At 46.9% G+C, this 25,076-nt stretch overlaps 1 protein-coding gene and 7 non-coding genes across 8 annotated transcripts; 1 reads left to right on the forward strand and 7 right to left on the reverse strand.

Moving 5' to 3' along the window:
* Window positions 1-1,903: 1,903 nt before the first annotated feature.
* Window positions 1,904-1,976, reverse strand: Trnaa-agc (transfer RNA alanine (anticodon AGC)). Its single transcript has one exon. It is a non-coding gene; the product is annotated as a tRNA-Ala (tRNA).
* A 192-nt stretch (window positions 1,977-2,168) lies between these two features.
* On the reverse strand, window positions 2,169-2,241 carry Trnav-cac (transfer RNA valine (anticodon CAC)). Its single transcript has one exon. It is a non-coding gene; the product is annotated as a tRNA-Val (tRNA).
* Window positions 2,242-13,770: 11,529 nt separating this feature from the next.
* On the reverse strand, window positions 13,771-15,492 carry Abt1 (activator of basal transcription 1). The gene is made up of 3 exons (XM_051168568.1): window positions 15,123-15,492; window positions 14,413-14,612; window positions 13,771-14,260 (listed from the first exon to the last, which is right to left on the reverse strand). The coding sequence occupies exons 1-3, from the start codon at window positions 15,370-15,372 to the stop codon at window positions 13,898-13,900; spliced, it is 813 nt and encodes a 270-aa protein (XP_051024525.1). The 5' UTR covers window positions 15,373-15,492; the 3' UTR covers window positions 13,771-13,897.
* A 1,136-nt stretch (window positions 15,493-16,628) lies between these two features.
* On the reverse strand, window positions 16,629-16,716 carry Trnay-gua (transfer RNA tyrosine (anticodon GUA)). Its single transcript is given in 2 exon segments — window positions 16,629-16,664; window positions 16,680-16,716. It is a non-coding gene; the product is annotated as a tRNA-Tyr (tRNA).
* An 895-nt stretch (window positions 16,717-17,611) lies between these two features.
* On the reverse strand, window positions 17,612-17,696 carry Trnay-gua (transfer RNA tyrosine (anticodon GUA)). Its single transcript is given in 2 exon segments — window positions 17,612-17,647; window positions 17,660-17,696. It is a non-coding gene; the product is annotated as a tRNA-Tyr (tRNA).
* A 1,464-nt stretch (window positions 17,697-19,160) lies between these two features.
* On the reverse strand, window positions 19,161-19,257 carry Trnay-gua (transfer RNA tyrosine (anticodon GUA)). Its single transcript has 2 exons — window positions 19,221-19,257; window positions 19,161-19,196 (listed from the first exon to the last, which is right to left on the reverse strand). It is a non-coding gene; the product is annotated as a tRNA-Tyr (tRNA).
* Window positions 19,258-21,717: 2,460 nt separating this feature from the next.
* Trnaa-agc (transfer RNA alanine (anticodon AGC)) lies at window positions 21,718-21,790 on the forward strand. The gene has a single exon. It is a non-coding gene; the product is annotated as a tRNA-Ala (tRNA).
* Window positions 21,791-23,422: 1,632 nt separating this feature from the next.
* Window positions 23,423-23,510, reverse strand: Trnay-gua (transfer RNA tyrosine (anticodon GUA)). Its single transcript is given in 2 exon segments — window positions 23,423-23,458; window positions 23,474-23,510. It is a non-coding gene; the product is annotated as a tRNA-Tyr (tRNA).
* Between the last annotated feature and the right edge of the window lie 1,566 nt (window positions 23,511-25,076).

The following is a 25,076-nucleotide window of genomic DNA, read 5'->3' on the forward strand; positions in this document are numbered from 1 at the left end:
CCACAACTAATAAACTGTACTAGTGGAGACATTTCTCCCATAATCCACAAAATATCCTGTGGTTTCTAGTTCCATATGCCCATAACTACTCTAAAAGATCTGTTGGTTTATTCCTGTAGCCCAGTTGAATATGGCAGCAAAGGGACTTAGTAGGCTCTTCCTCCACCCAAACTCACCTGTCACTGCCTGGTCTCCACAGGAACTCACCTAATACCACAGCAAACATCTAATCTCCCAACCTCTTCAGCCACGAATTTAGACTGAGCTCCTGTTAACAGTGCCGGGCCCAGAGCCGGGCTCTGTCCCTCTGGGACTCTGCCAGGTCAGTTCCAGAGCAGGTTTGTATTTAGACTCAGGCTGCAGGAGGAGAAAGTTCTCCTGCAGAGAAGGAGCAATGGCTGTGTTCTTGCCACTACAGCCTCTGGAGGCAAGAGAGCAAATGGATCGTTCAGCTCGGGATCCGACATAGCAGTCCCTTCCCCCTGACAGGACTGTGTGAGTTCCAGACTTCACCAAGCAGAGAAGCCTGCAAAGGAGCCCTGTGACCACACGCTATTTTCCTCACCTGAAAAACCAAGGTGCCCGGGTAAATCTGCAGACTGTGTCTCTGAACCTGAACCCAGAGTCGGTCCCCCACTCCCCCACCTCTCCCTCCCCCGCACCCCAGTCTCAGCGGTCATTCTCCTCAGACTCTCCCAACTTTAGCCTACAGGTCATTTTCCTGGGTCCCCTGTTCCGGGGTTTCAGACTTGGCCCTCAGCTGTGAGGCACTGCTGCCTAGGACGAATCTTCTACTGATGGACCAGGCAAGGCTTGCACACTGCTTCATTTTTCGGGTGAGAGGGAGGCTGGGCGGGAGGGGGGGGGCGAGGGGGCTGGGGCGGCGGGGTGGGGGGAGGTTTGTCCACCATCTCAAACCTAGAACGGAATCCGAATGGTCCAAAGGGAAATACCCAGGTTCGATAGTTCATCCAGGACCTATAGGCTATTCTACGGGGGGGATTAGCTCAAATGGTAGAGCGCTCGCTTAGCTATGCGAGAGGTAGTGGGATCGATGCCCACATCCTCCAATTATTATGTCACTTTGCACACCACGTTTCCAGCGACAGCCTCATAATCTGCGGCTTCCACCGCTTTCGAAACGTGCTCGACTCCACTGTCTTCTGAGATTGGAGGCACAAAAACAAAATAAAACAACAACAAACCCAATAAAATGTTTTCGCTCAGTTTTGAACCAAGGACTTCTCAAGTTAGGGAGGAGCGTGATAACCACTACACTGCAGAAACAATATCGGCTGTCTTTCTTGTCACATTACAAAGCAAGACAAACAATGTACCCTTCCTGAAGTGTCATCCAGATGTCGCACATCTACCGTAATTGAGAGACCCTCAAGACTGTACCCAAGCCAGAGATAAAAACCACAGTGGAAAGGCAAGATCCTGGCACGGGAAAGGAATTTAAAAAATGAGCCTTGGGCGACGGAGGGGAGGGCTCAGCGAAGTGAAAAGCGCGGGTGTAGGAATTCCCACGTTGAGACCCAGCGGTGCATCGCCGGGGAATAGCGCGCGTGTTAAACCACACGGAAGGCACGAGGTTGGAAGAGCCTGATCGCCCTCGAGGAGGACGTTGTAGACGTTGTAGATGCTGGAGAGCTTCTGAGAGAACCCGCGCAGGTGGCGCAAATAGTCAAATAACAATAAATAGTGCATAATGTGGGTGGGAGAAAGTATCAGACCACACTGAAGAGCGAGATCCTGGCACAGGGAAGGAATAAAGAAGCACTAAAGTGTGGTGTAACTTTAAGTCCTCAGTGTAGTGGAGTCGAGAACGCTTCGAAGCGGATGGAAGCCGCAGATTATGAGGCTGTCGCTGGAAACGTGGTGTGCAAAGTGACATAATAATTGGAGGATGTGGGCATCGATCCCACTACCTCTCGCATGCTAAGCGAGCGCTCTACCATTTGAGCTAATCCCCCGATGGAAATGACCTTTTCTTGTACTTTCTTCTATGGGCAGGATCTCCACTGCTCGTCGATTAACTGCATGGTGCCAGACAGGATGAGAGTCAAGACTCAAATCAGAAAGGGGAGGTTCTCATGGCTTAATTGCTGAAAAGTGTAAGTGAGGTAAGAGCGCGAGAGGCCAGGAAAAAGTGAGAAAAGTGACTGTGTTTCCGCCCGGTTTCGAACCGGGGACCTCTTGCGTGTGAGGCAAGCGTGATGACCACTACACTACGGAAACGCAACATAGCTGACTAGTTTCCTAGTTTCTACCCATTCATTCAAAACCTGCTTAGTAGATGGTTAGGTGATGACACTTTTTGTATATGTGTGTATCTCGGGGTAGCTAAGTCAAAGTAAGGAAGGTGGCTGTTCCCCTCCGTGCCCAGCCCTTGGTGACCTCACCCTACAGCCGCTTTCTGAGCACGGAGATTGCACACTGTAAGCGAAGTCTCACGAGATTCGTCCCTCTGTGACTGGCTTACCTCACTTAAGACAATGTTCTGTTTCACTGTTTACAAGTGACAGAGCCTTTTATTAAAGGGCCGAGTAGCTAACGTTCCGTGTGTGCCTGCTATGTTCTCATCTGTCGGGTGGTGACAGTAGCTTAATTTCGCGCCTTGGTGACTAGGATAATCCTGAGGAGAATGTGAAGGCCCGAGTGTCTCAGATTCAGTACCACGGACAGAGCAAGCCTGAGCCCTTGCCTGTGGCCGCGTTCGCTACAGCAAGGGATTGCCTTGCTAGTGCCTTCAATGGCTGTAATTTACATCGCATAAAGAGTGGGAAGCGTCCTCTTTTCTCCACACTTCGGGAACACCAGCTCTTTCCTCTGAGGATGGAGAGCCTTTCTGGTAGGATAAGAGCAAGGCATACCTCGCTAGACTTTAATGCTCATTTCCCTGGCCACTCAGGAATTGGGCACATATTTTTAGATCAGTTTGTCACTTATCTTCTCTGGAGAATGCCTGTCCTTCGCTCCATTTTTGTCAGGCTATTTGTTTTGGGGTGTGTGTTTGTTTTTGTTTTTGTTTGTTTGTTTGTTTTGTTTTGCCCCAGTGCTTTGAGTGTATTTGGGCATTAAACGTTCATCTATGTGTGATTTTTCATGCTTTCTCCCAATCTGTAGGTAGCCTGAGGCTCTGTTGATTGTTTCCTTCTCTACAAAGAAGCTTGTGGTTCGGGGTAAGAAATTGTAGTTTCTGTCTTTGCTCTGGTAGCCTGTGCTTCTGAAGAGATAGAAACGTTGTTTTTTTCAACCCTGGCCACTTGGTACTTTGCGGGATGGCCTCAGGGCTGTTCTATACTTTCCGAGAAAAACCACACCCTCATACTGAGAGAGAGAATTTTTAATTAGCATTAAAGCAACCAGAACAGCAGAGCTTTCTAACTCATAAGCCGAAATAGTTGAGATGCAGGTCGGCAGGTACGCTAGCCCAAGGCCCCAGATGATAAGTCACAAAGAATGCAGAGCTAGGAAGCAAAGATCTATTGAGTGTTCCAGGGACCTGCTGGCCATAAAAGATAGGGACAAGGACAAATTCCTGAGAGAAACAGGTACCGGACATGATCGAGTGAGTAATGAGCCAAGACCCCTCATCCAATTTTATGGTGTTTGCTTAATCCCCCTTGAGGCCCGAACACAATGTTCCACATTTGAGTTTAACCAGATGTGTTGTTAGCTCAGATAAACATCTACCCTTGGGTTCCGAGGAAAACAGGAACTAAGGACTGCTCTCGTGTGACTAAGTCCGACCTTACCCCAGATCTGCCTACGCAATTTGCTGATGTTCAAATGTTTGAAACAACCAATCGTGTGTGGCCGCGCCAAAACTTCCCACTCCCCTCAACCTTTGTCCATATAAACCCCAAACCCCTGGGCTTCTGGGTCAACCCCTCTGTCTCCTGCGTGAGATATGTGTCGACCCGGAGCTCCGCCAATAAACTACCTCGTGCGTTTACAGCAAGACGGTCGTTTGTGTGTCTTTGGGTGCGCGTCATCCCGAGGCTTGAGTGAGGGTCTCCCTTCAGGGGTCTTTCGATACCTGTCCTGAACACCTGACAGCACATGATGTCCCTAGTTCAGCTCTTGCTCCCTCAGGGATAAAATAATTAGTATCCAATCATTTTAAAGGGCATTCTTAAGAACCAATCATGGTCCAGCAACTCTACTTAACCGCCAATTCTGCTTCTGTAAGGATATAAAAGACCCAAGCTTTGCTTATTCAGGGTCTCCAGCTCAGTAGAGCTTGGTAGACCCCGTTGCCATGGATCAGTAAAGCATCCCCTGCTGTTTTTGTATCAGACTGGACTCTCGTGTCTCATTGGGCTCCGAGAAGTAGGCCCTAGCCTCCGGGTCTTACACTTTTAAAATGCATGAAACAACACAGCCAGATTCATGCAATGGTGCTTTGCCCCTGTGCCTTCTTCTAGAAATTTTATGCTTTCAAATCTTATATTTGAACTTTCAATACATTTGGTCTTTGTCTCTGGTGTGTAAAATATACCTAATTCCATTCTTCTGCGTGCAGATATTTGTTGCAGGATCTTTGATCACATTGTGACACCTGAGATTGTGAACTGTAAAAACCTGCCTTTGGTTTGATGCAGTTGAGCCCTAACACACACCTTTAATCCGAGAGCTTTCTGTACACAGGATTTAATAAAGTTAACCCTAGGACAAGAGGCAGAGCAAGAAGCCACTTGAGAGGGATTAAAGATTAGGAGGGCCTTTGAGTTGAGGGGGATTTGAGACAGCGTGCAGAAGACAAGGAGCTCTTGTTATCTTTTGAGCTCTTCCGCTCCTTGGTCTTTGGCTTTTGGTGCTTTTTGAACTTTGAGATAGCAAGCCTTTGCCCTGGGGTTTGGTTTTGTTTGCCTTTTCCTCCTGGGCTGTCAGCTGAGCTAGTGAGCCTTTGGGGCCTTTTTCCTTCTGGGGCGTCAGCTCAGTGGGAAGGTCTGCTGTGTGCTTTCTCTGCCTCTCTGCGGTAGCAGGTTTTCACCACAGAATCTGGTCCTTAGGTCTTTATTGGTAAAATAGAATAACTTAGTATTTTCATTTAAAACAACAGATATTCAGTTATCCCAATACTCTGTATTGAAGAAAATATTTTTTCCCTGATGTGTCTTTGCATTTTTTTTAAATCTCCTTTAGGCTTTGTCATTTTGTTTTTTAGACAGTTTCACCATCTATTCCAAACTGGCCTGGAACTTACTATATAGCTTGAGCTTGTTTAAACCTCCTGTCAATTATCTTGCCTCAGTTTCCTGGTGCTGGGATTGAAAGCATCAGTTGATTCTACACACACACACACACACACACACACACACACACACACACCAGCTGTGTCTTAACAACCTTTTGAAGAATAAATAGATTATACATTCGTAGATTTATTTCTGTGTTCTCTATTCTGTTTCACTGATCTACATATGTTTTTAATATCAGTACCATAGGGTTTGGGTTACTATAACCTTGTAGGATATATTTTTGAGTCAGAGAGTATGATAATACTAATATTTTGAGGTTTTGTTTTTTTGCTTTGGTTTAGTTTTTTCGTTTTGTTTTGTTTGAGACAGGGTTTCTCTGTGTAGCCTTGGCTGTCCTAGACTCACTTTATAGACCAGGCTGGCCTCGAATTCACAGTGATCCATCTGCCTCTAACTCTCAGAGTGCTGGGATTGCAGGAGTGTACTGCCACGTCTGGCTCTTGTTGAGTTTTGTGTGTGTGTGTGTGTTTGTGTATGTGTGTGTTTTCTGAAACTGCTATCATTTCTTTCATATCATTTTAAATGTTTTATAGTTTTCAACCTACTGGATAAATATATTGTTTGAAATGTGTAGTTATTGCAAATAGAATTTTAAAAATTCTTTTTCAGGCCATTTGTTGCTAGTGTTTTGAAATGCTGCTGATCTTAGTAGCTGATGCTACAGTTTTACCTGAAATAGTCAATTCTAGGTGGTTTGGATTCTTAATCCTGACCTGAAGATGCCCCTTCTGTTACCCAGCAATACCCAAGGATGCCTTTCTGTTACCCAGCAACATCTGAAGATGCCCCTCTGCTACCCAGCATCACCTGAGGATGCCCCTCTGCTACCCAGCATCACCTGAGGATGCCCCTCTGCTACCCAGCATCACCTGAGGATGCCCCTCTGCTACCCAGCATCACCTGAGGATGCCCCTCTGCTACCCAGCATTCACTTGACTTTTTTAAATAAACACTTTTGTTTGCTGGGCTCCTGTGTCTCTCTCTAAAGCCTTTCATTGTGGAGACCAAGGAAAGAGGCTGGCCTTCCTCATTAACTGCCCCTATTCTTGGACGCAGATCCTCATCCCAAGAACTGGCTGAAACAAGAGATTCTGATGTTTGAGGTCAGCATGAACTTCACAGTGAGACCCTGTCCCAAAAAACAATCAATCAATCAATGAGCAAACATAAAACCATGAAAACGAGCAATAAAGATCTTAATTGGGTCTGGTGTGGTAGTGCCTGCCTTTCATCTCAACAGTGGGATGGCAGTGACACATGAGAGGCAGAGGCAGGTGGATCTCTGTGAGTGTATGGCCAGCCTAGTCCACATGGTGAAGTGCAGGTCAGTCAGAGCTGCAGAGTGAAACCCTGTCTCCAAAATAAAACAACCAAATAAACAAAAACAAAACAAAAGAGAACTTAATTGGCTCTTCGAGTTTGAGAGTGGAGCAGAAGTCATTCTATAAAATAAATGGTTTTACTGGCATACAGAAGTGGGGCATATTCAAGGCCACCCTGTTTCGTGTAGCCAGCTCCAGGATATACGGTCATGAGGATATATCACTTGTCTCTGCCAACAAAATCATATGTGAAATAGCAAAATGACATTAAAACCTGAATACCTGTTCCCCCCAGGCTTTTAGTTTGAGTTCAACAGCTTCCCTGCTATTTGATAGAGGCATGGTTCCGAATCTGAAAGTCCTAGTGTGGGTGTTCAAGGTGAGTCTGGCTCTTGTGTTCCCATTTACTTTACTGCACAGAGAAGCAAATGAACCTAGGCAACAAAACATCCTGAAACTCACTTCCACAGACGGCCTAAGGATACACGCGAGGTCAGTTCACACTTGAGGAGAATCAAACTTGCTCCCTCTTGCTATACTCAATGCAGGTGAGATTGTGTGGGCCTTTGTCGGTAGGTGGAGAAGACGTGCCCCATTATAGGCGAGTGTACCCCCTGCTAACCTGAGTTCACCAGACTCCCACACCACACACAAACCCGAACAAAAGGTGTGAAAAGCTGGCTCTTTGAAGCAAAACATATCAAAGGTGCCTGGAGACAAGCCCTGGGAAGAGTCCTGGGAGTGGCTCCAGCAACTCAGGTACCCTTGGTTTAAAAACCTAGAGTTGGGGGGCGGGGTTAGCAGGCACATTTCCCGTCCCCCCTCATAGTTCCCTGCTTTTGTCTTTCTTTTATCATTAAACTTAGTGAATTCAAATCTTGCTTTTTAACCCTTGACTGTATTTTAATCAAGTGCAGTTTTCTGGTCTTTCACAAGTCAGAGGCTCCCTTCCCTTCCCTTCCTGGGAGGGAGGTGGATTCCTGCTGTCTCAACCCCGGCTGAGCACCCAGGCCATGAAGGGGTCATACTGAAGTTGGTCTAGGACAGAAGAGTGCGTCTAAAACTTCATGTAGCCCCTGAGAGGGACCTCACAGGCTAAGCTGCATTTTATTGAGTCATCACCAGGCAGGTAGTGACATCGGAATTTTCTACTGCACTTTCACAAGGGCCAAAGTCTCAGGCTAAAAGTAAGAGAAGATTACATACAGTAGGAGACTTCCTAATGAAATAAAAAAGTAGTAAGTGCTGTCACTCAGTGTCTGGGGTGTTGCTTTAGAGATCCAAAGATGGATGGGTTTTTGGAGGCTCACCCTGTCTCCCTTCAACAGGTTGAGCAGTGTTTGCCTCTTAAGAGATCCTAAGCTCTAGGAATAAGTACCTCGTACAGTGTGTTTAAAAGCAGAAAAGAGTATGAGTGTAAATTCATAGATGTTTGCCCTTGTACCAGCTACACAGGGGCTATTACAAAGGCAGCAGTGGGCCGTCCGAGCAGCGGTGCTGACCTGGGGATTTGTACCCAGGAGCTCATCTCCTCTTCCACACTTGATCTTAGCTAGAAGGCCAAGAAGCAATACATTTCATCTTCCAAACATAAGTTTAATTACACACAAACAAGTAGGTTTTGGGGCACTACTGTGGTGATGAAACACCATCACCAAAGAAACTCGGGGAGGAAGGGCTTATTTGACTTATATTCCCACACCACAGTTCACCATCAAAGGAAGTCAGGACAGGAACCTGGTGACAGGATCTGATGGGAAGGCCATGGAGGGTACTGCTTACTGGCTTGCGCACCCTGCTGCCTTGTAGAACCCAGGATCACCAGCCCGGGCACGGCCCCACCCACAATGGGCTGGGTCCTCCCCCATCAATCACTAAACAACAAAATGTCCTGTGGCAATCTTATGGAAGTATTTTCTTAATTGAGATTCCCTCCTCTCAGATGACTTCTGCCTGGTCAAGTTGACATAAAACTAGCCAGCACACTCACCAACAGTGATACAATTTAGAATTCTAACATACTGTGAAAACAAAAACAAAAGTTTCTCAGAATTTTCAGATAGATCCTGGGCACTTTGCTTTTTTAGAGTTGGGGGCAGTGTATCCCAGGTTTTTATCAAAGTTTTAAAAATGTGACATTTTTAATGATTTAAAAATAAGTACCGGGCATGGTGGCGCACGCCTTTAATCCCAGCACTCAGGAGGCAGGCAGATCACTGTGAGTTCAAGGCCAGCCTGGTCTACAAAGCAAGTCTAGGACAGCCAAAAAAAAAAGAGAGAGAGAGAGAGAGACAGGCCAGGCTGGGCAGTGGTGCTGCACACCTTTAATCCCAGCACTGAGAAAGCAGAGGCAGGTGGCTTGCTGTGAGCTCGAGGCCAGCCTGGTCTACAAAGTGAGTCCAAGAAAGCCAGGGCTACACAAAGAAACCTTGTTTCAAGAAAGAAAAAAGAAAGAAACAAAGAAAGAAGAAAAAAAATGCCAGGCAACAGATATTAGATGGAGAAGTGTATTAAATGATCATGGGGAAAGAAGGAAAGAGGGGAGGGGTACCCCAGAAAAAAACCGAGAGACAGAGAGAGGGGGAGAGGGGTGAGAGGAAGAAGAGAGGTAAAGAGAGATGAGAGGGGTGAAAGAGTGGGGGGGGGGGGGGGTTGGCCTTTTATAACATGGGCAGGGCCATGCCCAGTGGGAGGTAGGAACTGACATCACAGGTAGGCAGACTGATGCAGAATACTAGCAAAATACTCTTTAACACTCTTCACACCTTATAATTCAAACCACTAAGATACTGGTTTGGTTTTTGGTTTTTGGAGACAGGTTTTCCCTGTGTTGTCCTGGACTCACTTTGTAGACCAGGCTGGCCTTAAACTCACTGAGATCCACCTGCCGTTGCCTTCCAAGTGCTGGATTAAAGGTGTATGCCACCACCACCCGGCTGCTAAGATACTGTTTTAAATAATACAGTACATTAAATTTTGTGGTACAAAGAGCTACATCTTACAAGAAATTAAAGGGGAAAACAATTTAAAATTCAAGTCTTGGGAGGCAGAGGCAGGCAGAACTCTGTGAGTTTGAGGCCAGCCTGGTCTACAAAGAGTCCAGAACAGCCAAGGCTACTCAGAGAAACCCTGTCTCGAAAAATAAATAAATAAATAAATAAATAAACAAATAAAATTCAAGTCTTCCAATTTTTTAAACAAGCATGAGGTAAATACTGTCCTGCTGGACCGCAGAATAACCAGAAGAAAGAAGACCCTGTCAGAGGTCCAAACTCTGGCTCCTTTTCTGGCCTGCTTATGTTTCGGTTGAAGGCCCTCTAACAGGCCCGAGCATAGCAAACATTGCAGACGGGTTTTGTTCTTTTACCCCTTTCCTGTCCCTTGTTAAAAACTGTTACATTGCTAAAGCAAGCCCCCAAGGTCTAGTCCTTTATTTGGCCACTGACTCATTGAGACAAAACACCAAGGTCAGCCGGGCGTGCCCCAGGCACACGCCTTTAATCCCAGCACTCAGGAGGCATAGGCAGAAAGAGCTCTGTAAATTTGAGACCAGCCTGGTCTACAAAGCAAGTCCAGGACAGCCAAGATTAACACAGAGAAACCCTGTCTCAAAAACCAAACCAAACCAAACAAAACACCCCCCCCCCACCACCACCACCAAGGTCCTGGAAACAGCGTATTGGAAGATTCTATGGGTCTGATTTCCAAACAGGAACCCAGGAGTGTGAGCCTGACAGTAACAGTCTGCCTGTTTCCTCAGTTAGTGAGGTGGAGGTAGGACAGAGAACTAATCCTGCTCTCACCTAGGCAGGTCCAAGCTCACTAGGGCTAAATAAACAATGAAAACACCTCAATCCTTTTGAATTCATTTCCGTTTGGTTGGCTTCCTTCCTGTCCTTCAACTGTGATGTTCCCCACACTGTTTGCTCCGCTGCCTCCCTCTTCCTGGTCTGTTCCTCCGGAGTGCCACTCCCCGTGTCTACAGGAACTCGCATCAGATTAACCTGTGCTTGCCGGAGGGGAAGGGCTGAAGTATCAGCACCAGGAAAAAGGTCTCAAAGGGACACGATCTTATGCTACCCCAAGCCAGATGTTTAAAGGGAAGAACAGTGGGCGACTACACACCACAGAGCTGTTTTCATCTCTCAAGTAAGGCTTTGGTCTTCTCTCTGACAATCCTGCTGCCTGCCAGTTTCCATTTTGATTTTTCCATTTTAAGTGGCTGTTCATCTTTGGGGGTAGAGTTGGTGCCGGACAAGTGTCAAATAAGAATAAAGACATCGATAGCCAAGCAGGGCTGGGATCCAGTCAACAGAGAGGCAGCCCTCAGAGCAATGTCCGGAACAACTCATGCGCGTGCCTGCGTGTGTGCGCGCACGTGTCTGACTGACCCTCGCTCGGCACATACACAGACAGCCTGTCACTGACTCCATCAGGTAGTGGTCAGAGGAACTGGGACATCAGTTTCCAACACTGCGTCAGGAGAACTAGCCTAGGAAGCTTTTGTCAGCAGGTGGCTTTACTACCACACCCACAAGCCAGGAGACAGAAATGACAGATTACTGCAGGGTCTCCTAATGTCACTGGGATCTATGCTCCCCCTGAGGATCTGGGCTCCCAACATTCACATGGCAGCTCACACACTGTCAGCACCAGGGGGTAATCACCCACACACATGAGGAATAGGGACAACTATCACAGAAGCAAGCCCATATTGCCAACTGACATTAGCAAGTATGGGCACAGTGGCCTTAGCTGCACAGACTCCCTAACTGCCTTACGAGTGGGGGTCAGCTGACTTTGGCTGTTAGTAACTCCACACCACAGCCCCTACAGCCAATAATACAGCGTCAAGGCTGTAGGCTTTGACCTTTCCCAAACCTACTTCATTTGAGGCTTCTTTTTTTTTTTTTTTTTTTTTTTTTTTTTTTTGAGACAGGGTTTCTCTGTGTAGCCTTGACTGTCCTGGACTCACTTTGTAGACCAGGCTGGCCTCGAACTCACAGCAATCTGCCTGCCTCTGATTCCCCAGTGCTGGGATTAAAGGTTTGCGCCACCACGCCCGGCCTGCTTTAATTCTTACACCTTCCTTCCAACTCACCTACCCTAGATAGAAGAGAAGAGGTTAATGGGAACAGAAGTAGACCTTTTTGGACTCAGTTCCTCGGACCGATTTCCCTGGCACAGTCGGCAGGATTTCAGCGGACCAACAATTCAACCAAAGTTACTGCTGGAACCTGGAACAGCAGCTGGAACCTGGAGAGCGTCTCAAAGTGGAGCAATGAACAGCCAAACAATACCAAGACTCAAAAAGCCCCTGCGCCTCCTGTTTTGGGCTCACATATATATATCTCCTCTCAGAGTCTGTACTAGGATGTGTTTCAGCTGTCAAAAACCAAGCCCCCACAAGAGGTGGTTCATCTTCTATCTAGTGGATAAACATCACCTGTTCTCTCAGAAGTCTGTTCCCCATCACACACTTGGAATCAAAACAAAAGCATGTTCACATCCACTACACAAGGCCCTTTCTGAACCTGAAATGTCCCTGGGAACATGAAGATCACAGCGCAGAGTTCTTAAAGGAAGTAGTAGCTCCACTTGTATCCACAGAGCGGGGCCTTGACCCCCAACTCTGGAAACTGGCAATCTATCTACAAGGTAAAAAATGCTCGTAACTTCCTAGTCTTGTTTTTGAAGCATCCCTAGTTTGATGTGCAGAGTAGGCTTACAGACACCCAGATAGACATGAAACTCTACCTTTTATTAGCTGTATTACTCTTTAGACTGAGACCCTCCCGCCATGCCTTCACTGTCACAAACAGATGATACCTTCCAAATTGGTTGTCAAAGCAAACATCATAGTTTAGTAAAGTGCAGAATGTGTACTTAGGATTTGTGTGAAACCTCTCCTCACAGCAACTCAAAGATTTAATGATTAGTTACTTACCAAACTGAAGCCTTAAGAGACAAAAAAGTTGGAGCTGCAATCCTGGTAACACCGGGGAAACAAGCATCTGCAGTTACTGTAAAACAGGAGATGACACACGCCACAGCTCACAGAAGCGAAGCACCCAGCGTTGCAGTGAAGCCAGCCTGTGAGGAAGGGAGTGAGGGGCCAGGGGTTCAGGCTGCTGGGAGAGAAGTTTCAGAAGGTGCCATGGAAGGCAGTCCATGTGACGGAACCACAGTGTGGACTGCACTGAGGGGGATGGGTAGGAAAGGCAGGCGGAGTAGATCCAGGAAGGGCTGACACTGGCAAAGTCTTGTTTTCCATGGATATAATAGTATCTTTCTCACTACAAATGCCACTTTTGTACCAAAATGAGTACTGGACATTTTAAAAGATAAGGTTCATGAAAACTTGTAAACTCCTGTTCAAGATAAGGAATTTATCCTACAAAGAAAAGGGACATAAAATCCGGGAGTGGTGGTGCAGAGGCAGGCGGATCGCTGTGAGTTCAAGGCCAGCTTGGTCTACAAAGAGAGTCCAGGACAGTCAAGACTCCACAGAGAAACCCCGCCTTGAAAAACAAAACAAACAAACATAAAAGGATAATAAGTTATTATTTTATCTATTAACTTAAGACCACTGAAGCAAGGTTTGTTGACACAGACCTATTCCCAGCTACTTGGGAGGCTGAAAACAGGATTTCAAGATCAGGGCCTACCTGGCTCAAGGCTAACCTGAGCAACTTACAGAATGAGCTCAAGGCTAGCCTGAGCACTTGAGTGAGACCCTATTTCAAAATGAAAACTGTATAAGGAGCATTGGGATCGTATCTGCTAGATATGTGTTCAAATAACCGAGTACCATGTGTGGCCTCCGAAGATGCTGGAACCTGCTGGATTGATTCTCATCTGAATACCAAATCATATACAAATAAATTATTTATTTTCAAACAAAATCATCAAAATTGGGCTGCTAACCCAATTCCTGTTAATTCTGCCCCTACCACAGAGAACAAACACCATAGACCCACACGGGCTAGCCTTTGCTATTCTAGTGGAAGGCAAGTCCACTCTTCCAGCCAGAACTCGTTCATTGAGGAGGAGGCAGGCAACCAGAATTCAAAATGCAAAAGGAAACTACAGTAGTCATCATCCCGCATAGTACAAATAAGGGTCTCAGCCTGGCACGTATAGGATTTGGTCACAGTGAGCAAAAGGCCAACAGCAAAGGCCCTTGACATCACTCTGTGGAACAGAGAGAAAATATCTGCCTAGATAGTTACACTCTGCAGGAGACAGGCCAGAGGAGGGCAGGGCTGGTAGGTACAGCGACTTTTTCTCCTATCAGGAGACTGGCTACGGCTCTTCCTTGCTCTCTGTAGGAGGCGGCGCTCCGAAGATCCTGGCAAGGAGTCCTCTGTTGGATCGGGCCTGGTCCTGGGCAGTGGCAAGTCGAGCTCGTTCCCGCCCTCCTGGCCTTGCTGCTTTGCGAGCTCTCAACTCCTGCTCAGTGGGACGTTGAGCAAATGTCCAGGAGCTATTTGGGCGAGTAGCGTCGCCATCAGCTGCCAGGAAGCGTTGTCCCCGTTCTACACTTCGAAGATAGAAGTCAGTCTCTCGCTTTGCTTGGGCGACCTCTGCTCTCAGGCGCTGCCTGCGTACCTGGCGTTCAAAGGCAAGGTGTTCGCTGAGGTGGGACCAAGTAAAACGATGCAAATACTGCGGGCAAGAAAACAAGAAAAGGTCACGGACAGGGAAGACCTGGACAGGAGAGGAAGCTGGGGGCTGCTTAGAGCTAGCAAGAAGGATGGGGTTCCTGGGCTAGAGCTGAAGGAAGAATCAAAATGTGGCAGAGAAACCTGCACCCTCACCTTGAGGTTCCACAGGTCATAACGGAAGGGACTGCGCCTTCGGGCACCCATGGGCGTGTTATGTAGACTGGCTGCCACTCGCTTGGCTATGCGCTTGTCGCGGAACTCCACCCAGCCTTCGGTATAGTCTTTGCTGTATTTAGCTGCCTTCTTCCCTCCCGCGGCCGCTGCTGCCTTCTTTTTTCGCTTCACAAAGCGGTCTGTAGGCCAAAAACAATGGACGTCCTCATCAAGCACCCACTGCGACACACCTCCGTTGGACCAAGTCCAAACCTAGCTTGGGTATTACTTTCACAGTTGTTGATGGAAAAGGGCTGTAAGACGAAGGGTCTCCTTTTTTAAACTCATTCCTCTCTTCAAATGATAACTCCCCGAACACTAAGGGCCGCACCAGTTCCCACCCCATTCCCAAACTGTGCATGTCAAGAGGCGGAAGAGGCTGAAAGAAGCTAATCATGCACTGTTTCGGGAATTACTTGAAATTCGGGGGTACCTTTCAGGCCTTATTACTACACTCTATCCGCCCGCCTTCTCCGTTTTCCTCTCCGGTCTCCCCACCCCGATCCCCGGGCCCGCGCCAGCCTAAGAGACTTAGCAGCTAGCAAGAAGCCTGAGCTTCCAACAGCCAGCACCCCACGCCTCATCCGTATACCGCCAGGTCGTGCCCGCCTGCCTGCATCGCCACCCTCTCCTTTCCATGCAGGGCTTACCCTCAGCCTGGAAGAAAACGCGTCCCACTTCCCCGTAGGCGCTGAGCAGGTTGCGTACGTGCAGGGGCCGGAATCGCGGCGGGACGTGGCCCAAGTACACGATCCCCGGAACTACCTTCTTCTTCCTCTTGCCGCCGTCGCAGGCCGTTTCCTCAGGCTCCTCCGCTGAGACTGCGTCCAGCTCTGCCTCTTCCTGCAGGTCTCCCGCCATCGCCTCCTTCCGATCCTCCACCAACCCCGCAGCTTCCATGACGGCGGATATGAGGAGCACGAGAGCCTTAAACCTGTCGCTACCAGGTGACGCAAATCCGGCGAGTGGGTCTGTGTTCCCGAGAGACGTAGCCTGTGACGTAATTAAACGGCGCCGCAGACAACGCAAACGCGTCGGTGAGTACAAGAGCTAGATTCCGGGTTTGGGAATTGGCGGGCAGGGCGCGAGGGGCGGGGCGTGGGCGCGAGGGGCGGGGCGTGGGCGCGAGGGGCGGGGCGGAGCCTCAGAGTGTAGGACGCCTCCGCTGCGAGCCGTCCTGATCTGGGGCAAACTCTCGCAGATTATCTTTAATTTCTTTGATATGTCCACATGTTTTTGCCAAGCGCGTGACTGGGGCCTCTCTGGGGTTTTTGCATTAAAGCGCTGGGAGGCCGGGTCTCTGCGCCCAGGGACAGCGCAGTGGCGGCGCTCAGCCTCCGTGCCCAAGGCCAGCTGGCGACGCTCCAGCGATGCTGCTAGAAATCGTGGGCCAACTGTCCCTGCTGCTTTGCGAACGGAGCCCAGGGCGAACCTGAGGACTTAAGTTTTTCCTCGCCGAGGCCCAACATAATTTCTTATCCTCCATCGCCACGAAAATTATAGAAGACAGAAGCCGGGGAAACTGTGTCCTCAGGCTCCCGGGCGTTATCTGTAAAGCTCAGGTGCGTCAGGAGCCTATTAGCTAAACCCGAGTTTGTTTTTGGAGCTTTCATTGAAGAGAGCTTGCTGTCAGTTACCTCTGCCCCTTTTTTGAAAAGTGGCTGTCGGGAGAACAGACTCCTACTTTTAATTTTTAACTGACTACTTCACCAGCAATGGTGACCCCTGAGAGCTCCTCACAGAGTTACTGCAAAACGTTGGGAACTGGGGAAGAGACATTCAAGAGTGTCTCATGTGATGGCTAAATGGCAACACTTGATGTTGTTTCTCTACTTTGTATGTGCTTGAAACTATTGTTAATGAAATATTTATACACATTAAGTGCTAAGCAAACCTAGAGTGGTGGCAACCCTGTAATCCTCAGTTCTTGGGAGGTGGAGAAGAAAGGACCAGCCTGGACTACAAGACCCTTTTAAGTTTTAATTAATGTATTTTAAAAGTACAAACATAGGGTCGTGAAGAATCATTTAGTCACCAGTTGAATGAACGTGCAAAATTGGGGCCTGCCTATTCTGTTTCCTTATTTCACCTCTACTCTACACTCCCCTTTAAATTCCTAGGATCCCAACCCTGATGGGACCTTTTCAAAAGGTCACTCCTTCGAGCCGGATTCGAACCAGCGACCTAAGGATTACCAAGGTGCTCCTCTACAGTCCTCCGCTCTACCAACTGAGCTATCGAAGGGAGACACAAATTCACTCCTCAACATTGGTAAAATAGCTGGTGGATTTGTTCCGCCTCACTTTTAAAATAGACTATAGAGGAGTGTTTTTTGAGGTATGAGGATATTCTAAAACAAGTTTACCTAGTAATAACCACTCGCCAGGTGTTTAAGAACACGTTTGAGATATGTCTTTTTAATCAAGTGTTTCACACAGATTTCTAAAGGAATGCCCATGTACACTTACAGACAGGCCCATGTATCCCTGCTGTGGCACTGCCCCTGCTGGGCTGTCCAGCCTTGGCACCTCCTTTCCCTATTAAAACTGACTGCAAATGGCAGTGATACCAAAAAGAGACCATTCCATCCTGAAGCAGAGCTAGTCCCCAGTTCACCAGAGAAACTCGAGTCTCCTTTCTGGACAAGGAAACCCAGAGGCTAGACACAGATGCATGAGACAGAAAACTTGAAAGGCCCTTGGCATGTACGAAAGGAGAGGCACATTACTATTTTGTAGAATTGTAGTAGGGCAAATAAATGATAAACGGCAAGTTTAGCCATTTCATTTTTTTTAAGTATGCTGCCATGCTTGGCTAACAAGCACCTGCGGTGCCATTCAGTTTCTTAATCCTAAGGCAGAAAAATGAGAACCGTTGGGAAAAACAAGAAGCCATCCAGGGAAATTTTTATGGAATGTATTATGAAAAGTTTGGATATTATAAATTATATGTATAAAAATCTTTCTGGCATGTTCATCTATAAAAGAGCTCAGCAAAATTAGGGGTTTAAATCTCTTTGTATGCATAAACTTGACTCTCCTCCAAATCTTCTAAAGATTGTTAATTAGTACTGGCGTTTTAATTACATTTTATTACTATAATTTGACAACAGGCTCTAAAGTCAACATCAAAACATTCTTCCTTCGAGCCGGATTTGAACCGGCGACCTAAGGATATCAGCAATCACCTACAGTCCTCCGCTCTACCAACTGAGCTATCGAAGGGATATATATCTGGTGCTTTTTGATTTATGATATAGCTGGGGAGGGGGGCTGTTCTTATTCATTTAAAAAGCAATCATCAGGAAAATCTTTTAACACAGTGGAATATTGCCACCATGGCACTTGTCCTATGGTGTTGCCCTGTCTCTTTAGGGCCTCTTAATTAAAAATGAGAAAAAATGACGATGAAATCATAGACACAGAATACCATCCTGTAACAGCAATTGCCCAGTTCACCAGAGAAACGCGTACTTTCCCTTTCCAGAAGAACAGGAAAAATCAAGGATGAATATGAACGCAGGAGACACAAATCTTGAGAGGCTTTTAGTTTGGGGTCTGTTGCTGCGTTAAAATACTAGGACCAAGAGCAACTTGAGAGAAAAGGGCTTGTTTGACTTGATCACATTATAAGGGAAGCCTGGGCAGAAACTCAAGCAAGGCAGGCGCCTGGAGGCAGGAAGTAAAGCCGATAACATGGAGAAGCACTGCATCCTGGCTTGCTCAACGTGGTTGCTCAGCCCGCTTTCTTAAACAACCCAAGGCCACTTGCCCAGGGATGGCACCACCTGCAGGGGGCTGAGCCATTCCATGTCAATCATCAAAACGCCCCAGATTTGCCTTAGGCCATTCTGATAGAAGCTCTGTCAAACTGAGGTTCCCTCTCTCAGATGACAAGCGTGTGTCAGGTTGACAAAAACTAGCCAGTGCAGCGTGTTTTTAGGATTGGAGCGGCCATGTGATATTGCACAACTATACTGCCGCAAACAAACATCACATACACCTCCAACTTAATAAATTAATCATTAATTATGAAGAGCTAGGAACGGCGGCTGCAGAGGAAAGAAAGTGGGGAGCTGAAGGAAGGCTGTAAGGAGCTGACTAGCCTAGGTGCACCAGAAAGCCTCTAAGAAAGAAAAACCAAAACGCATACATCAACAGCAAAAGCCCAAGCTGCAGATATTGATGAGCTCTGTCTGAATTCTCCTGCTTCAATCTCTCCCAATTGCTGGGATTCCAGGTGTGGGTCTCTACACCACCGCCCGTCCCCGGTAGTGGGGAGGAAGGGGGCCGAGGACTTGGCCCCTCTTATGACCCCACGCCGACCTTTTCTCAGTCTTACTGGCCCAGGTGAAAGGACCACACATTTTTTAGGCATGCGTAGATGTGGGGCAGAATGTGCTGGGGACACACTGTAAAACTGACTGAACTGATGGCTTCTGGTGAGAAACGGAAAGTGACGTTTTTGCTTTGGGGTATGCTTGGCACGGCCACATAAAATTCTTGCTAAATGTCAAGACCAATAGCTGTCTCATCTATCCAATTCCTGGTTAAAAAGCTGTGTGTTGAGAGCAGGAAACCCTTGGCATTCTACACGTCCAGTCAGCAGGTGGGATGGCTCAGGATCCTAGATTAAGTATAGACCCTTGCACTGTTTAAGTTATATCTACATGGTCATCAAAACAGCCATCCTTCGAGCCGGATTCGAACCAGCGACCTAAGGATACCTTAAGGGAAGGTCATGTCCTACTACAGTCCTCCGCTCTACCAACTGAGCTATCGAAGGACATAAACTACAATGCCCTTAGTAAGACTATGGGATCTCTGTTTTGCTCTGTTGCTGCTATATTTTTAAGGTAACTTCAATGATGCTGATAGTTACATGGATACAGATACACACACACACACACACACCCAAAAAACGTAGTACAATTCCCTGTCCTTGGCCCTCTCCTAGATATTCTGTAGCCTACCTGCCCTTTCTGATTACTTCTTTTCTCTTAGCTGTGTCTAGGTTTGCTAGATAAATGATAGGGTTGCATTAAGTACGAGACAACCGAGGAAGCCAGTTGCGGGTTGTGGAGAGCAGTGGCCAGTGTATTTTGGTGCGCTGGTATTGCTTCCTGGAAGTCAACAGATGGTACCATTTAACAGCTGCCAAAACGTCAGTGTGACTGTCAAGGTAGCATCTTCGACCACATCTGAAACTGAGAGTTTGGGAGTTAACACCGAATCCAGAGTTACTGGAACCCCAAACTTTGTTCCTGCTGGAGTCCTCGAGTACTCACGCCCAGCAGATGGGAGCGGGCTAACCTAACACTCGCTCCTGTCATTTGAAGACTAAATAGAGACCAGACTGGGCAGATTCTGTCTGGTGAGGACTGTAAGAAATAAGCAAGAGAGAAAATCAAGTGTTAAAGGTCATCTAAAGATCCGGGAAAGGCCTGGAGTGGGCAACTTGCACAGCTCAGAGACATAGGATTGGTTTTGGGGGTATGTTTCTTTTTTCTTTCCTTTTCCTATTTGTTCATTTATTTATTAATATCTACAGGATCTTGTTTTCTAGCTCTGACTGGCTGCTAATCTTGAAATAGCCCAGACAGGCCTCCAACTCAGCCCACTGCCTCCCCAGCTTAGATACACCACCCCACAACTAGCTTTAGAATCAGTGATTTAAATGTTTCACCTTAGCTGGGCGTGGTGGCACACGCTTTTAATCCCAGCACTTGGGAGGCAGAGGCAGGCAGATCGCTGTGAGTTCCAGGCCAGCCTGGTCTACAAAGTGAGTCCAGGATGGCCAAGGCTACACAGAGAAACCCTGTCTCGAAAAACCAAAAAAAAAAAAAAAACAAAAAACAAAAACAAAAACAAAAACAAAACAAAACCAAATGTTTCGCCTTCTCCCTTTCAGCTTTTATTATCTCGCTCTGATTCTGTTGAGATTTTTAAAATGAACTTTAAGCCCACAAGAGGAAATTTCTTTTGATGAACTTTCAGGACAGAGGGTTGTCTCACACCCCCTGCTCACCACCACAACCCTGTCTAGGACCTAGAAACCTTGCCTGATACTGACACTCGTAACTCCATAAGGAAAAGAGCATTTACTTCTTTTTCCCCTTTTCAAAGGTTTCTCTTCTCTGAAACCATGTATGTATCCGCTTCTAGCCTACTGTGGCGAGACATTCCCGAAAGAAGGCAGGAGGTTCATGACTTCAGGGTCATCCTCGACAACGCAGTGAATTTAAGGCCATCGAGGGCTACATGGCTCTGCCTTAAAATGACCAGCTTCTGAATATTTACTTTAGAAAAGTAATCTTTTTAAAATATTTTATTAATTTATTCATATTACATCTCAATTGTTATCCCATCCCTTGTATCCTCCCATTCCTCCCTCCCTCCCGCTTTCCCTAGAAAAGTAATTTTGAAACTCCTTGAAATAGTGCCAGCAGAAACCACTGGGAAGAGAAATTAACCAGGATGAATGCCTCTGTTTTTGGCCATGTAGCCCCACCACCACCACCACCAGTGATAAGAAAGAAAGAAAGGGAAAGGAGGTGGGGGGAGAGCAGCGAGCATTCGTAGAGCTGTAGTGACCAAAGAGTCTGTTTCTGGACCCAGCTGTGTCGTCGGTTAGAGGATTGATTGGGAGGCAAGGAATGAGCCAAAGCCGAGTCTTGCGGCTTGGGGTCCCAGACTTGTCTTTCTTGGCCTGATGCTTAATTTCCATCTGGCGTCTGGTTTCTGTACAGAGGGTGCCTGGATGGGCTTCCCGTACACGCCCCTGTACCCTCCCCACCCCACCCCCCAGCAGAACAGGCGGTACTGCGCGTCTCTGTACAGTGCGGAGTTACCGCCACCACCAGGCCACAATCCCACACTTTTAGCTTCTGTTTTGCTGTGTAACCCAAGCTTGCCTCAAAGAGGAGGCAGCTTGCCTCAAAGAGGAGGCCTCTTGCCTCAGAACTCCTTTTTTTCTCTTCTCCTGCAGTTCTGGGATTACAGGAACACCACACTCAGCCCACGAAAATCTTCCTTAAGTACTATATTTCACCTTCTTCGTTTCAGTTTGTATCATCTTGTCCGGATTTCCCTAGACTTAAAAACAAAACAAAAACATTAAAGCGCCCCACCCCCTCAACAAAAAACCAAAAACAACAAACCAACAAACCGGATCCAAACTGCTACCGAGTGTTGAAATACATCCAGATATTAAAAAGGAGGAACTCAGACGAGTTGAACACCGGATGGGGAATTAGCTCAAATGGTAGAGCGCTCGCTTAGCATGCGAGAGGTAGCGGGATCGATGCCCGCATTCTCCAGTTTTTCATCCTGCTGAGCAGCCAGCCTTATCTTTTCCGTGATACTTTGCTAAAGCTGGAGCGGCTAACGCCTTCACTTCCCGATGCCTGGAAGGGCGCAGTTCCAACCACACACCGTCCTCTGAAATGCGCGACTTCTTGAGATTTCTTTCACGACCTCACGATCTGGAGTTTTGTTACCGTCGAGGGAATTTGCAGTAGTTATATGCTAATATTACCCCCACCCCCACCCCCGCCACGTATTTCCCGTTTCCCTAGCAAGTTCTCACAGCTGCAAGCAAACAGATTCCTCTTTGTTTAATGAGACGAGGAAACATTGGTGTGTTTGAAATCTGGGTCGTTTTCTTATTTGCTTCAGTTCAATTACTGGTGCTGAAATATCCCGAAACGCCGTCCAAAATATGGACAGAAATGTACTACTCTATCTGGGTTCGAACTTACAGTGCCTTGCAGAAAAGCCTAGTCCAGGACTATCTAGTTTATTTTATATCTGAGCACCAAACATTATATTTGAAAAGAAAATTAGACTGTTTTTCTATTGCTAGCAGCTCACTTTCAAAACACAGAGTCATCAGGAGTTGCCAGTTCAGACCGGTCTCCATCTACCCAGGCCTAGTGGTGTTTCGTGCTGGTAATTTAAATCGTTATGACTTACACCAGAAATTGGAAATAATTTGCTTAAAGAATAAAAGATCTAAAACAAAAAAGAATAAAAGATCTGACATAGGGGATGGAAGGTACAAGAAACTGCAAAGCTCAAACTCTTGGACAACTCCGATATACTGAACTAAAATCTTAGTCACCCACTGTCTTATTTGATACTAATCTCTTGTGGGCATTCTTCCACTGGCATCTAAGATCACATTTTTGAGAGCAAGAGTAGCTGAATTAGCACAAAATTAGCAAATCCGTTTTACTGATACCTGAAATTTCCTTTGAATTAATCTCCTTCCACATTCCTCCTGTAAAATTGCCGTTTCTCTTCAAGCTGTGCTTTCTGTTTTGTTTTTGAGACAAAAGCTCACTTGATGGCCCCGGCCTGGCCTGCAGCCAGCAGTGTTTTAAAAGCCCTTGCAGCACAGTAAAATCGCCCTCGGAACCTTTGAAATTAGCACCGCCTAGGTTGTAAAATATCTCCAGGTGATTCTGATATGCACCAAATTTCCCGAACCGCTCGAAACAGAAACAGAAACAAAACAAAACCAAAAACCCAACACGGTAACATAATTAAACCGAGAAGACTGAGGGGACGTGAGTTCGTTCCCTCGCCGTCTGCAGGCGGTAGAGATGCCGAGCTGCGGGCTGCCGAGCACGCTCCGGGCACTGGGGGGCGCGCGTGCCACAGCGATTGATGACCCACGCGCCCCACGTCGCTCCCGGCGTCGGTGGGTCGAGGGCGCACACCGGCTCCACGTTCCCCGGTCAGTCCCCTTTCCCCGCGGGCACAGGGATCTCCAAGTGCGGGAGTGTGTGATCTATGACGTCGAAACCCGCCTACGAGTGTTAAAATTCACTACAGAAAACAATTTCCGAAGTTGTATTCACTGCGTAAGGAGAACAGTGTTAGGCTGAGTCAAATATTGAAGGTATTGCTCAATTCTCTTGCGCAGTAAAACCGCCAAAATAAAGGATTCCTTCGAGCCGGATTCGAACCAGCGACCTAAGGATGACCGGAAACTACCACTACAGTCCTCCGCTCTACCAACTGAGCTATCGAAGGACCCATGCATATCTTTATTCCCAGTGGGGATACCACAGCTGCATGGGTTAGAACTGATTTAAGCAATGCGCGAGTAACAGCTGCCTTTTTACATTTTCATCTAAGACCCGGCGCCTCTTCAGTACCAAATTTTTGCAACTTGGTACCTTGGCTCCTGAAGAAAAAGGTAGTTTGAAAAACAAGGAAACATATTAAGGACTTTGCGAGGACCAATTTTTATTGTGGTGAATTTAAACAGCTCCTTTTGCTTCATTTATCAGCAAGATTTGAGACGTGTTAACCGGCAGTTGCAGCAAAACTGTGTCTGGCCTGGATGCTAATTGCCTACGCCTTCAATCCCAGCACCCGGGAGTCTGCGGCAGAGAGATCTCAGTGAATTCGTGCCCTAGCCTGGTCTACTTAGTGAGCTCAGGGCCAGCTAAAGTGAGAGTCTGTATAAACACAGGAGCAAACAAAGGTGCCATAGGATAGGATAAAAATGGGGGGCGGGGGGAGAGGAAAAAAAGAAAGAAAAAGAAAAAGCATACCAAAATGTCCTTTTAACGGACATTGGCCTTTGTCAGTTAACACTTAATTAACATTAATTCTTAATTTTAAAAAAACTATCAAGGGGAAATTAATATAGTTTTAAATTCTCAGTCTCCACACTAGGTCTAAGTAGGATTGAAATGCAAGGAGGAGCTCCGAGTGGCTCTAATTCTTCTTTGTTAAAGACACATCTTCAGATTCTATTAGAGGTCGTTCATTGTGTGGCTCTCAGCGCAGTCACATAGGCCGGCAAATAACCCCGCACTCCTAACAAGACCCCTGAGAGCAGAGCCCACTGCCCTGCGGGGCAACAGAAGAGCTCTCTGCTGCTGTTTAGTGTTGTTTTGTTTGCTTGTTTCCCTGAACAAGACTAAATAGCTGAGCACTAACTTCTTCAAGTCTTCACAAGATACAGGAGTAAATTATTATTTTTTTTTTTACAGGAGTAAATTAAATATGACGTTCTATCTCTTCTCCAAGCCCAGATGGTTGAACGGTTTATCTTATTTTTACCTTTTGGAAGGTGTATTTAATATTGCCCATTTTGTCTAAATACACTTCCAGAGGCTCAAATGCATGCTTGTTGTTTAATCCAAAATGAACTATGGAAACTCATAGCATAACTCATAGCCTTACCCCTCAGTGTGGCTGGATTTGGAGGAAAGAAGTAATTAAAATTAAATCGGGCTAAGAAGACTTCAGGCCAGATCTAACAGGATTGTGTCCTCAAAAGACCCTCCAGAGAGTTTGGGCCCACCCCCAGAGAGCCAGCACTTTGAGCATAGACTTGCTTGTCTCCCACGAGGAAGAGCATCAGCCTTTTTATTTAAACCACATGTAGCCATCTAATTACAGAAACTTGACGTACACTATGGCTTAGAGCGCTGCAGGTTAAATTCACTGGCTATGTTTGGTTCCCAGTCTCACTGTGTACGCTCCAGCAACGTCACCAGATCTAGAAATTCCATCCGGACACTTACAATACGTGGCTGAGGAGCTAGCTGCCTCTCCGAACGGGTAGCAGATGGATTGTTTTTG

Source organism: Acomys russatus, chromosome 3 (genome assembly GCF_903995435.1).
Source record: "Acomys russatus chromosome 3, mAcoRus1.1, whole genome shotgun sequence".
Classification (NCBI taxonomy): domain Eukaryota; kingdom Metazoa; phylum Chordata; class Mammalia; order Rodentia; family Muridae; genus Acomys; species Acomys russatus.

What these genes read in the sequence shown, in the direction of transcription:
- Abt1 (XM_051168568.1), bottom strand. Translation starts at nt 15,372, where the DNA reads ATGGAAGCTGCGGGGTTGGTGGAGGATCGGAAGGAGGCGATGGCGGGA. An exon ending in CGTTTTCTTCCAGGCTGAGG is followed by an intron (nt 14,613 to 15,122) that starts GTAAGCCCTGCA and finishes TTTGGCCTACAG; the next exon opens with ACCGCTTTGTGAAGCGAAAA. An exon ending in ATGACCTGTGGAACCTCAAG is followed by an intron (nt 14,261 to 14,412) that starts GTGAGGGTGCAG and finishes TCTTGCCCGCAG; the next exon opens with TATTTGCATCGTTTTACTTG.